Here is a 14417-nt window from a genome sequence, read left to right as displayed (position 1 = left end):
CGTATATTGATTGGTTTGCGCAAAAGTTTATGGGCCAGATTCATGTAGAATCGCGGTGGCGTAACGTATCATAGATACGTTACACCGCCGCAAGTTTTCATCGCAAGTGCCTGATTCACAAAGCACTTGCATGAAAGCTTACGCCGGCGGCCTCCGGCGTAAGCCCGTGTAATTCAAAGGGGCGTGTGCCATTTAAATTAGGCGCGCTCCTGCGCCGGACCTACTGTGCATGCTCTGTTTTGAAATTCCCGCCGTGCTTTGCGCGAAGTGACGTCATTTTTTTGAGCGGCGACGTGCGTAGTGTACTTTCGTATTCCCGGACGTCTTACGCAAAAACAAAAAAATGTAAAATTTCGACGCGGGAACGACGGCCATACTTTATACAGCACATACGTGGGCTGTGTAAAATCAGGGCAGCTAAAACGACGACTAACTTTGCGACTAGAAACTAGACTAGCAGCGACGTAACGAACGCGAAAAACCGTCGTGGATCGCCATAACTACTAATTTGCATGCCCGACGCTGGTTTACGACACGAACTCCCCCCAGCGGCGGCCGAGGTATTGCATCCTAAGATCCGACAGTGTAATTCAATTACACCTGTCGGATCTTAGGGCTAACTATGCGTAACTGATTCTATGAATCAGTCGCATAGTTAGGAAGACCCTAAAACAGAGATACGACGGCGTATCAGGAGATACGCCGTCGTATCTCTTTTGTGAATCTGGGCCATTGTGTCTAAACTATAGGGTATAGATTTATGGCATTTTTATTATTATATATATATATTTTTTTTACTAGTAATGGCGGCGATCAGTGATTTTTAGTGGAACTGCGACATTCTGGTGGACATCTAACTGACATTTTTTTGGGGAACCAGTGACATTATTACAGTAATCAGTGCTAAAAATATGCACTGTTATTGTACTGACACTGGCAGGGAAGGGGTTAACATCAGGGGCGATCAAGGGGTTAAATGTATCCCCTGCAGGTGTTTTCTAACTGTATGGGGGACTGTGTGACTGGGGAAACACACAGATCCATGTTCCTGCTTAGCAGAAACACAGAATCTGTGTGATCTCCCCTGTCAGAACGGAGATCTGCCATGTTTACACAGCGATCGCAGGCCAATGGGAGTGCTTGCGTGCCTCCGGTGGAGCGCTCGCACGCCCACAAAAGCGAGATTCTCAGCCGACGTACAGCTACGGCAATTCCTGAAATTGTGCCATCTTGGCACAGGATAATGACAGCAGCTGGTCGGCAAGTAGTTAAGTGGCTCCTGCAGCGGTAGCGCTACAGACACCTACCTGTCCGAAGTCAGCACCCCTAACTGATGTGTGAATCTGCTCCGGGTGCAGGCGCTGGCATCTGTAGTAACGGGAAACACATAATCTGGCTTGCGGCTCCACAGCCTGCTTCCTACTGCGAGTCGCGCTGGGCTTTGTGATTGGTCCCGTACTCTTCTGGGACCTGTGATGTGCCACAGAAGGCTACGGGTGAAGGAAGCAGGGCCGAACTTCCGGCTCAGATCGCCGTGGGGCATCAGACCAGACGTGGGAGCGGGTACCTGTCAAAATCCCGTGAAATTCCGCTTTAATAAAAACAACATTTGGGGTGCGTTTTTTAACGTGTGGAAAATGCACGTTGACGCTATAGGTGTGTTGGTTCGTATTAGTGGTATCAGGGTTAGCATTTTTTTATTTTTTGAACTTGTGGTCATAAGATGTGAGGATTGTGTGTGTGCCCTTCCTATAGGGCAGCACTGTGCCAGGGATGAGGAGTGGATGGCAGAGATGGAGGTGACAGGAGCTGTCCATGCAGAGCGCGGCGTGTCAGTCAAAGCTCCTCTCCTCCTCCTTCTCTCCTTGTCTCCTCCTCCTTCTCTCCTCCTCCTCCTGCGTCTGTCTCCCATTTCCTTTTCCCATACCCCCGGGGGGGTGAAGCTGGAATATGGCCCCTCCTGTTGGATGGGTTGGGCTTCGATCAGTTTCCTGCAGCCGATGCACTCCGCTTTGGTTGAGCTGCAGAGATCCTGAGCACAGAGCCGGGGATCGGATCATAAGAGGCGGAATACCGGAGAGGGAAGGAGGCTGCGAGGACGGAGCTCCTCTCCCCTGATCCCCGGACACCCTGCACCCGAGGGGCCCGGCTACTTTCTCTGGACTGGTAGCGGCTGATCGCAGCGCCCTGGCTCAGAAGGTGATCCCCTCCTCTCCTCTGAGGATGTCTCGGAAGGTGCAGAGGGGCGAGGTGTGTGCGGACTGCAGTGCCCCAGGTAAGTCCTCCCCGGCCCGACTATCCTCATCACACAACCCGGGGGGAGACCTTCACCATCTCACCTGGGCCTCTGCGGGCATGACATAGGCCTGGAGGAGAGGGGGGCCCTGCCATGGCATGGACTGACCCTGTGTGCCTGGCCTTGTCCCTGGCATGGAATTAAAGGGACATGTCATGGGGAGCTTGCTGTCATCCTGTGACCCACATCTGGAGTCCTGACCTCACTGGCTGCATGCTTGTACTGGGCTAGTGCTATAGAGAGAGTAACACCAGGTGATTGGTGTGACAAGCAATCTGCACAGGGGCCCTATGAGATTTAGGGGCCCATTTATGTGAGGCGTTCAGTCAGTGATAAGACCTAAGGGCCCTATGAGATTTAGGGGCCCATTTATGTGAGGCATTCACCCAGTGATAAGACCTAAGGGGCCCTATGAGATTTAGGGGCCCATTTATGTGAGGCGTTCACTCAGTGATAAGACCTAAGGGGCCCTATGAGATTTAGGGGCCCATTTATGTGAGGCGTTCACTAAGTGATAAGACCTAAGGGGCCCTATGAGATTTAGGGGCCCATTTATGTGAGGCGTTCACTCAGTGATGAGACCTAAGGAGCCCTGTGAGGTTTAAGGGCCCATTTATGTGAGGCGTTCACTCAGTGATAAGACCTAAGGGGCCCTGTGAGATTTAGGGGCCCATTTATGTGAGGCGTTCCCTCAGTGATAAGACCTAAGGGGCCCTGTGAGATTTAGGGGCCCATTTATTTGAGGCGTTCACTCAGTGATAAGACCTAAGGGGCCCTGTGAGGTTTAAGGGCCCATTTATGTGAGGCGTTCAGTCAGTGATAAGACCTAAGGGGCCCTATGAGATTTAGGGGCCCATTTATGTGAGGTGTTCACTCAGTGATAAGACCTAAGGGGCCCTTTGGTGTCCTCTGCAGCATCTTTAGAAGGAGCTATTAAAGTGTTCACAATTACCACTGTACACCCTCCTCCAATTCCTGCTGTACTTACCTCTGGGGTTGCCAAGCTGTCAACACTCCCCTCCCCCCGCAGCCATTCCAATGGTCCAGGGATTTGAAATCTCCGCTCTTTTCCTCTGTCAGCACTTCCAGGATGGACCAGATGGATTCTGATTGGTCAGCGCTGTCATGTAGAAGAGCAGGGATTTGAAATCCTCTGGCCAGTGGACAGGCTTCTGGGGTGCTGACAGCTCGGCAACCCAGGTAAGTACAGGGGAGACTGGGGGGGGGGGTTGTGTTCACCTTTTCAGCAAGGGCCCCTTTGCACTGCTCTGTAGGAAAATCGGGGGTAAAAACGCACATGCCTATTTACCGTAATTTTGCTGTGTTTCCTGTACGTTTTTAGTTGCCTGCACCTCATAAAAATGGTCCTATGACTCAAAAACGCAAATTGCTGTGCGTTTTTAACACAATTTTATCGCGCTTTCCATTTGTTTTGATGGAAAGTTTCATATTCGATTTTTAACACCGCACCAAAGATGCAGCATGCAGGACCGCACCCACGCGCAGTGGTGTGAAAAGTCCTATAGGATTTAGCCCACACTGAGGGCCGGCTTGCAACCGCGCGCGTTCAGCTAAACTCGCACGATTTCAAACCGGCGTTTCAGTGCGACTTTGGGTTAATGCACAGATGTCTATTCAAATCGCCCCAAAGTCGCCAGTAGTAGTGCAGGAACTACTTTTTGGGAATCGCTGCTGCGCCGCCGCCGCAAAGTCGGCTTTGCACAGATTAAGCCATTGGTCGCGGTTTGGCATGTCAAATTGCATGTCCTCTTCTCTCCAATGCCCTCTTCTCCTCTTCTCTCCAATGCCCTCTTCTCCTCTTCTCTCCAATGCCCTCTTCTCTTCAGTGCCCTCTTCTCCTCTTCTCTCCAATGCCCTCTTCTCCTCTTCTCTCCAATGCCCTCTTCTCCTCTTCTCTCCAATGCCCTCTTCTCCTCTTCTCTCCAATGCCCTCTTCTCCTCTTCTCTCCAATGCCCTCTTCTCTTCAGTGCCCTCTTCTCCTCTTCTCTCCAATGCCCTCTTCTCTTCAGTGCCCTCTTCTCTCTAATGCCCTCTTCTCCTCTTCTCTCCAATGCCCTCTTCTCTCCAATGCCCTCTTCTCTCCAATGCCCTCTTCTCTCCAATGCCCTCTTCTCTCCAATGCCCTCTTCTCTCCAATGCCCTCTTCTCTCCAATGCCCTCTTCTCCTCTTCTCTCCAATGCCCTCTTCTCCTCTTCTCTCCAATGCCCTCTTCTCCTCTTCTCTCCAATGCCCTCTTCTCCTCTTCTCTCCAGTGTCCCCCTTTCTCCTCTTTTCTCTCCAGTGTCCCCCTTTCTCCTCTTTTCTCTCCAGTGTCCCCCTTTCTCCTCTTTTCTCTCCAGTGTCCCCCCTTTCTCCTCTTTTCTCTCCAGTGTCCCCCCTTTCTCCTCTTCTCTCCAGTGTCCCCCTTTCTCCTCTTTTCTCTCCAGTGTCCCCCTTTCTCCTCTTTTCTCTCCAGTGTCCCCCCTTTCTCCTCTTTTCTCTCCAGTGTCCCCCCTTTCTCCTCTTCTCTCCAGTGTATTTTCTGAGCCAATCGGCTGCGGCCTGCCCTGCAACACTTGTAAACAAAGGGGCGGGATGATGCTGGTGACATCAGTGCCCTTATATGGACATGTGCCCATATTTAATCAATGGAGTGGAGATGAGTTCGGAGGATGCCCGAGTTCATTCTCTACTTTCAATGCTGGACTTCTGGTTTTGCTTTGTATGTAATGATGTTTGGAGGGCTGAAGAATTGGCTTTGAGGGTCCAGTCACATGGAGAGGGGGAAGCCTGCGGGAATAAAGAATAGGGCAATTAAAAGTACTTTGTAATGGTACTCTAGGCAAATACAAGCATTTACTTTTTTTTTTTTTCCTGGGTTGTTTTTTAATGGCGGCCTTTATATTTCTCTCATGACAGGTCTCTTTATGTTACACGACTGATAAATCCATTATATGTGTATAAAATAGAGCAATGTGCTGCCGTAACATTACTTCAGGGAAGTTGTAAAGTGTGGATTGTGGTTGTAGAGTTGGGACTGCGCTGTCACAACAAAGGGGGTTATTTACGAAAGGAAAATTCACTTAGCATATAAGTGCACTTGAAATTGCACTGAAAGTGCACTTGGAAGTGCAGTCGCTGTAAATCTGAGGGGAAGATCTGAAACGAGGGGAAGCTCTGCTGATTTTATCATCCAAGCATGTACAAGCTAAAATGCAGTTTTTTATTTTCCTTGCATGTCCACCTCGGATCTACAGCGACTGCACTTGTAGTGCAAAGTGGATTTGCCTTTGTAAATAACCCCCAAAACTGTCATTGTGGCTCACCTTTATTTCGGCATTTATCTGCATTTCCCTGTAAATGTTAGAAATGCCATTGAAGTGTTCTCTTTTGGCTTTAAAGAGAACCTGTCATGAACTTGGTACCTGGCGCTGGGGGTTCATTTACTAAAATTGGAGTGCAGGATCTGGTGCAGCTCTGCGTAGAAACCAATCGGCTTCCAGGTTTGTTTTTTTTTGGTCAAAGCTTAAAGTGGAGGTTCCCCCTAAAAAAAAAAAAAAAAAAATTCTAATACATTGAGAAGACTGATTACACTGCGGGTATGCTGTTTTTTTTTTGTTTTTTTTTCGTACATACCTCGTTATTGCCGTTTCTTCCCTCGGCTTCCGGGTATGATTCTTGCTGGACTGGGCGTTCCTAGTTGATTGACGTTCCTCCGACCGGCGCATACTGCGCGTCACGATTTTCCGACAGAAGCCAAACGTCATTGCGCAGGTGCCGTATAGAGTCGGCTCTATACGGTGCCTGCGCGGCGACGTTCGGCTTCTTTCGGAAAGTCGTGACATCAAGTATGCGTCGGTCGGAGGAACGTCAATCAACTAGGAACGCCCAGCCCCGAAAGTATCATACCCGGAAGCCGAGGGATGGAACGGCGATAACGAGGTATGTACGAAAAAGAAAAAAAACCCAGCATGCCCGCAGTGTAATCAGTCTTCTCAATGTATTGTTAGAATTTTTTTTTAGGGGGAACCTCCACTTTAATTTAACAAGCTGAAGTTCAAAGCTGGTTTACTACCATGCACAGCTGCACCCGATTGTGTGTTCTCCAGTTTAGACCGGGTTCACACTGGTACGACGCAACTGTTGTACGGCTGTCATCCTACTTTGCCCTGCGACATCGGTCCTACTTCCATCCGACTTGAATGAACAGGATACGATTTTGCTCTAACTTTGCCTCGTCCTTTTGACCAATCAAAACAATCCCAGTGTGACAAATTCCCTTTCCTGCTGCTGTAATCACCATGTCGGATGTCACAAGTTCGATGGTTAGGACGTGGATCCGACTTCATAAATATTGAATGGGCCAAAAACGGACCAAAGTAGTGCAGGAACCTTTTCTAAAGTCGGACCCAATTCTGTTGGACCAGTTAAAATGCCTCTCATACGGAACCATTGATTTGTACACATCATACGACATGAGCTCCCAAAGTCGAAACATATGTCACGCCAGTGTGAACCGGGCCTTAAGGCCCTTTCACATGGGCTTTCCGATCAGGTCCGCATTTCGGTTTCTTAGGTCGGCCTAATCAGATGCTCCATTCAGTCCTATGGGACAGTGGATGTTAGCTGTCCGGGGACAGTGGATGTTAGCTGTCCGCTGACATCCGCTGCTCTCCGATCCGATCCTGTCCATGATATCCAGATGGATGGTGACCCTATTGTCCATCTGTCTGGTGGATCGGATAAAGAGGGACCAATTTCATGCGATCTTCCCATAGAGGAGAGCGGGGCTCTGACAGGTCTGTCTCAGCACAGCGGAGCGGAGACGGACCTGTCATCCACCTGCTCAGTGGCGCGATCCCCTGCTGAGCAAAGCATAGTCCACTGGGCCGCCCGTGTGAAAGGACCCTTAGTAAATCAATCCCTATGGCCCAGATTCACGTAGGAGATACGACGGCGTATCTCCAGATACGCCGTCGTATCTCTGAGTGTGAGGCGTCGTATCTTGGCGCCTGATTCAAAGAATCAGATACGTCAGAATTTCTCTAAGATACGACCAGCGTAAGTCTCCTACGCCTTCGTATCTTAACTGCTTATTTACGCAGGCCGCTAGGGGTGTGAACGCTGATTTACACCTAGAATATGTAAGTCGGCTAGATACGCCTATTCACGAATGCACGCCCGACCGTCGCAGTACAGATACGCTGTTTACGCTAAGGCGTAAAGTTACCCCTGCTATATGAGGCGCAGCCAATGTTAAGTATGGACGTCGGGCCAGCGTCGAATTTTCCGTCGATTACGTTGTTTTCGTAAGTCGTTCGCGAATAGGGCTGTGCGTCATTTACGTTCACGTCGAAAGCATTGTTTTTTTGCAGGTTAATTTGGAGCATGCGCACTAAGATACTTTCACGGACGGCGCATGCGTCGTTCGTAAAAAGCATAATTTACGTGGGGTCACAATACATTAACATAAAACACGCCCACATGTTCCATATTTGAATTAGGCGGGATTACGCCAGCCTATTTACGCCACCGCAACTTTGCTTTGTGAATACTGCACTTGCCTGTCAAAGTTGCGGAGGCGTAGCGTAAATAGGATTCGTTACGCCCGCTCACAAATACGCGCTCCCTACGTGAATCTGGGCCTAAGTGTTTTAGGTGAGCAGTTGGCTTATTTGATAGCAGAGCACATACAGGTTTCTTTTTTAATGAGGGTAAAGGAAGACAATGGAAGTCTGAACTTTTCAGAAATATGACAGCTGCCCTTTTTTTTTTTTGTTGCTTGTTTTCAAAGTTAAAAAACTCGAGGACTATCATCTCTATCACTACATTGTTGGTCTCTTACTTGGAACATGCGCCTGTGTATTGTGTCCAAACAGCTAATATGCCACCTTTGTTGTGAGCCACCAGTGAAGCAAGAGTAAGACAAGCCATAGATGGTGTGAATCTCTTTTCTTCAACCACGGGTTGTAGGAAAGAAATTTGAACAATTCCCCCATCAACACAGACAGTGCTGACAGGAGAAACTCTCCTGCTGAGACATTGTCTTCTCTCAGGGTATATTCAGCCTGCCCATACAAGGTTTGAATCTCAGCTGGTTCCTCCTGTTAATGGCTTGATTAAAGTGATACTAAAGTGTTTTTTTTTTTAATAACAAACATGTTATATTTATCTGCTCTGTGCAGTGGATTTGCACAGAGCAGCCCAGATCCTTCTCTTCTCGGGTCCCTCTTCGGCGCTCCTGTCCCCTCCCTCCCTGTTGAGTTTTCAGCTTGCTATGTGTAACAGCTCAGGTGAACGGAGTGAACCACAACTGCGGTTAGCAAGGATTTCAATGCACTTCCTTATGTGAGAATTCAGTATTGGACCCCAGGCGTCACTCCACGCAAACAGGAGTTTGGGGGTTCTCTACATCATCTCTCTTTCACATAACGAAAGGTGTTGAGCTACTAAGGAAAAGCATAGAAAAGTTAGAGCGAACATGTTCAGTAAGTTAGGGCAAGGCCCATAAACAAATGACACTTATGTCAAGCACGTAGTAAATAGGAGTTGTGAAGACAACTAATAGTTGCATATGAGAGGCAAATATAGCTCAGGTAATTTGGAGTAGATGCCCTTTAAGATGTTCCTTAGCAAACAATCATAGGCACAACAGTCTATCCCAAGTAGTATGTTAACAGCTACAAGCCATAATATATAACAGTAATTGTTTATAGGTGGAATATATGCAGCAGATCTTTCTGTAGTACTACAAGTGAAACAATTGCTACTTATCCATTTGCAGGGCTTCAGTGTAGCAATAAGGTATTCCGAAGTGTAGGGTGTCAGCAAGGAAGGTCTGTAAGGTTTTCCCCGGCAATGACAGTCGTCTGTTGCAGTTAACGTAGCAGCATTAATGCAGGAGTTGCAGGCTGGTCAGAGTTGCAGCATGGGGAGCGTTGGCACCATTGGTTCTAGCATGGCCGAGCTACGGCTGACAATAATAGAATGGTGTGCAGTCAGCACACCGCTCTGTTTATAGCATAGAGGCCGGTGCAGTGCATAAGCACTGATTCAAAAGACACCGCCGTAATTTGCGGCGCACGTCCGCGTTCCACAGTGGAACGCACAATGATGTCATCGCGGGGTCGCCGTATGCGCTCCACGCCGGAACGCATTGTGACGGGCGGAGAGCGCGTGTTACACTATGGGGGCACCTGAGCCGTAGCTCTCTCTGTCCATTCAGACATATAACCACGCCCCAGCTGGACCCCCCACTCTCCTCATTGGCTCACTGATTTTGACAGTAGCGGCATCCAATGGCGATTCGATGTGGTGTCAGACAGTGAGGAGGAGAGTCCCAGACAGCCAAGTCTCTCGTGCAACATCACTGGATCAAGATGGGGCTCAGGTAAATGTTAGGGGGGCTGAGGGGGGAAGCCGCACACAGAGAATATTTTATCTTAAAGCGCAGTTCCACCCAAAAATGCAACTTCTGTTTTAGGTGGTAGTGAACCCCTGACATGCCACATGGCATGTCATTTTTTTTTTGGGGGGGGGGGCGGATACCCTCTTTTTAGGGTCATCCAGTTCCTGGTGCTCTGCGGTGCCGGAAGGAAGTTAACCTCTCCCCCTCCCATCGTGAAATCTTCTGGGACACGTCACAGGTCCCAGAAGATTGCCCAGCCAATCGTGCATCACGGCTCGCACAGTGTGTGCCCGGCTGTGAAGCCACAGCAGGGCGCCCACTGTCACAATGACGGCGCTGAGGAAAGGATCAAAGGTTCGTTCTCCTGCATTGCTGTGCCGCGGGGCAGGTGAGTGTCTGAGTGTTATAAGTCAGCAGCTACACTTTTTTATATCTTTTGACTTTTGTATGGGTGAAACTCCACTTTAAAGTGGATGTAAAGCCCCTCTCATCCTTGCTAAACTACTGCCATAGTACTGATCTATAAGGATATAGATGCCTCCTGCATGTATCCTCACCTGTCAAATGTCTCCCCTCTGTCTGTTATAAGAACTGAAAATCTGCAGATTCTGTGGGTGGGTTTGTTGTCTGGAGCTCGTGATGTCAGTAGACTCCCCGCCCTCCTCTACACTCCCCTTGTCAACATGCATTTTTCCTTGTGTATTCCTTACACTGAATTCTGCTATGATCAGTAACATCCAGTCAAAACCCAAAGAAGTAACCACATGACTTCAGAAAAGGAGTAGGGGTGGGAATTAAAAAAAAAATTCCTGTCTCAGGCTAGTGCATGACATATGTAAATCACCTGTCATTCACAGCAAGGGGGAGGATTTGACAAAAGTTTTCTCTGTTTGTCAAGATTTATCTCACTGAACAATAAAAGAGGATTGATCAGAGCTGGATTAACTCTGTGTGGCAAGACTGGGCACAGATGATAGGAAATCTTATTCTCTACATTGTGACATTGGGTTTACATCCACTTTAATGCACCTTTTACAGCCACTTTAATTATGACAGCTCTGGAACCTGCACCAGTTCTCATATTTTGTTCTGACAGGTTCTCTTTAGAATAGGATACGGGGAGCCTGGGTACTAATTAGATGTCACCATTATGGCCGTTTCCCTTTTATGGACTTGCATGGATCGAATGTCGGCCAATTCCAACAGTGGGTGGTCTTGTTGGCATTACCCAGCTCGACAAAAGTCAATGGGCTAGATTCATGTAGCATTTACAGCGTAACGTAACTCCGATTCTCAAAGGCAGATACGCTCCAAAAATAGGCTTCCTCCGCCGACGTAACTTGAACGCGGCGGCGTATAATTGTGTGCAATATTACGTTGGCCACTAGGGGCGCTTCCATTGTTTTTGGCGTAGAATATGCAAATTACCTAGACACGCCGATTCACGTACGTACGGCCGGCGCAATTTATTTACGTTGTTTACGTTAGGCTTTTTCGGCGTAAGGTTGTTCCTGCTATTAGGAGGCGCAGCCAATGTTAAGTATGGACGTCGTTCCTGCTTCGAAATTAAATTTTTTTACGTTGTTTGCGTAAGTCGTTCTCAAATAGGGCTGGACGGAATTTACGTTCACGTCGAAACCAATACGTTGTTGCGCCGTACTTGGGAGCAATGCACACTGGGATATGTACACGGACGGTGCATGCGCCGTCCGTATAAAACGTCAATCACGTCAGGTCATCATAGATTTACATAAAACACGCCCCCCTTCCACATTTGAATTGCGCGCACTTACGCCGGTCCCATTTACGCTATGCCGCCGCAACTTACGGAGCAAGTGCTTTGTGAATACTGCACTAGCTCCTGTAAGTTGCGTCGGCGTAGCGTAAATACAATACACTGCGCCGCCGTAACTATGCGCGCCCCTACCTCAATCTAGCTCACTGTTATGGTCAACGTTTGTCGCAGCTGGGGCAGAAAATGATTTGCTGAAGGTGACTGTATCCAATCAGAGGCAGGCACTATTTGGGTATTCTGGCAGCTTAGGATGTGGGATGTCACAATTCATTTGCCAGCACTGGAGATGTATCCATTCGCACTGCTGGAGATTTATCCATCCGCACTGTTTAGCATAGATGTATGGGCAGCTTAAGGGTAGGAAACGTGCTTCTGTAATAAAGAGCTATGCATGTTGCCATTGCTGACTTTTCCCTGTCAAAATGCTGGTTATCTGGCTGTCATGCAGATTTAATTAATTCAGTACTTTCTGAATCGATGACTTAAATAAGTGTGCCGATCAGGAGCTCTGACTTTCTAATCTGTGTGCTTGTTCCGGGTCACTATCTTAGAAAGTACTGAAGCCAGCGAATGCCAGGCAACTAGCATTTTCCAAAAAAAAAGCTCTGGTAATGCCAGCCGCTTCTCTCTCTATTCACAGGTTTCCTATTAATGACGTTAGTCACCTGGGGTCATTGTTGTTCATGCTGATTCATTTGGCACGTGGGAATTGCTTAGCCTTGACCTCACCGTTGCAGTTGTGCACTTTGTCCTCCTGCCCCACAGACGTGACCTGCGGGTACAATCCTCTCTGTGGGTCACACACTGCGTGTCCTTGTTCTGCAGCCCTTTTGTCTGTTGTGACAGTGCAGATTTGCCGTGTGCATTACCCTGTGAAAAGTGAAGTCACTGCTGGCACATTGTATGCCTGATGTGTCTGTCAGATGCTGGGTATGAAAGAGAAGGCATATGGCGTCATGTCTGATCGCCTCCAGGGAGAGAATGGATTTGTCTCGTGTCCCCAGTGTGTGTCACATCACGTCTGCATGGCTGCACCATTATGTTCAGCTCCTTGTACCTCCTAGATGGCGGGGCATCTTTCTAGAGCTGACATTGTTCTTGTAAGCTAGCAAAAGTTAATTGCAAGTTCTTTGACACAGTTTTCCTTACAAACGCTAATTTGCATTTTTACACAATGTTTACTTAGGTAAAAATCGCTTCAAAAGGGATCTAATGTGTTCATACTAACCACCGGTGCTCAGTGCTGCTAAGGGTATCCTTAGATGGGCAGTTAGTGGCATCTGTCCAGCTTTGAATCTAAAGGGGGATGCCACAACCTTATGATACAATCATGCTTGCAGCGATAAAAAAAAAGGATTGTCATAGAGGTTTGCTAACAAGTTAGAAATCTGTGTGTAATAGTAAACGTGTTTGATTTTCTGACCTGCTGGGGAAGCTTTACATGTCCGATCCTTGCGCTTAACCACTTCCTTACTGGGCACTTAAACCCCCTTCCTGACTTTTTGCGATTCGGCACTGCGTCGCTTTAACTGACAATTACGCGGTCGTGCGACTTGGCTCCCAAACAAAATTGGCGTCCTTTTTTCCCCACAAATAGAGCTTTCCTTTGGTGGTATTTGATCACCTCTGCGGTTTTTATTTTTTGCGCTATAAACAAAAATAGAGCGACAATTTTGAAAAAAAACACATTTTTTACTTGTTGCTATAATAAATAGCTAATTTTTTTTTAAAAAAAATGTTATCCTCAGTCTAGGCCGATACGTATTCTACATATTTTTAGTAAAAAAAAAAATCGCAATAAGCTACTGGTTTGCGCAAAAGTTATAGCGCCTACAAAATAAGGGACAGAATTATTATTATTTTTTTTTTACTAGTAATGGCGGCGATCTGCGATTCTTTTTTTTTTTTTTTTTTTTTTTTGCGACATTATGGCGGACACATCGGACACTTTTGGCACCAATCACATTTATACTGCAATCAGTGCTATAAAAATGCACTAATTACTGTATAAATGTGACTGGCAGGAAAGGGGTTAACACTAGGGGGTGAGGAAGGGGTTAAATGTGTGTCCTATATAGTGTTCTAACTGTGTGGGGGGAGGGGGGGTGACTGGGGGGAGGTGACCGATCTGTGTCACTATGTACAAGAGACACAGATCGGTCTCCTCTCTCCCTGACAGCACGCTGTCATTGTGAGAGCCGGCAATGAGAAATGATCTCATATGTAAACATATGAGATCATCTCTCATTGGCCGCACAGATCACCTAGGAAACGGCTACTCCGATTGGCCGTTCACGGCGATCTGTGATTGGCTGTGGCCAAGGGACACGGCCAGCACAGCAGTTCCCCCGCTGCGCGCTTGGGAGCGCGGAAAGGGGCAGACGTCAATTGATGGCGCCTCGGAGAACTAGAACCACCCTGCGGCCGTCAATAGTCGTACGGCCGTCGGGAAGTGGTTAATATCAAACCGCAGAATTGTTGGTTTTGATTTGATTTCCTTTTATTCTTTCATTTGCTTTCCATTTATGGTTCACTTTTCATTCATTGAAGCTATAGTACGGCTCCTATGAATGGAGTAGGGGGGGGCGGAAAGAGTGGGCATAGTTTGGACTCCTAACAAGTGCCAGTGATAGGTCCCTTGGCTCGTATTAACCCCCAAAGCACTGAAAGATTACAGTGGTATGGGGGAAAAGATGACTTCAGATTTCAACTACAACTTCAGCCAGCAGCATTTTTTTGCACCCTTGTGCATTTTTTTTTTAACCACTTAAGACCCGGACCAAAATGCAGCTAAAGGACCTTGCCCCTTTTTGCGATTCGGCACTGCGTCGCTTTAACTGACAATTGCGCGACGTGGCTCCCAAACAAAATTGGTGTCCTTTTTCCCCCCACAAATAAAGCTTTCTTTTGGTGGTA

The 14417-nt window shown here is 47.8% G+C and overlaps 1 protein-coding gene across 2 annotated transcripts in view; it reads left to right on the top strand.

The window, feature by feature from the left end:
• The first annotated feature begins 1930 nt into the window (after positions 1 to 1930).
• Positions 1931 to 14417, top strand: part of GIT1 (GIT ArfGAP 1) — a 203758-nt gene continuing 191271 nt past the window's right edge. For both annotated transcript variants that reach the window (XM_040338559.1, XM_040338558.1), the window contains exon 1: positions 1931 to 2275. In XM_040338559.1, the coding sequence (XP_040194493.1) occupies positions 2224 to 2275 (52 nt within the window). In that variant the 5' untranslated portion in view covers positions 1931 to 2223. The remainder of the gene's footprint in view (positions 2276 to 14417) is intronic.

The sequence above is a fragment of the Rana temporaria genome, chromosome 2 (assembly GCF_905171775.1).
Source record: "Rana temporaria chromosome 2, aRanTem1.1, whole genome shotgun sequence".
Lineage (NCBI taxonomy): Eukaryota > Metazoa > Chordata > Amphibia > Anura > Ranidae > Rana > Rana temporaria.
This window is presented reverse-complemented; position numbering and strand designations above follow the sequence as displayed.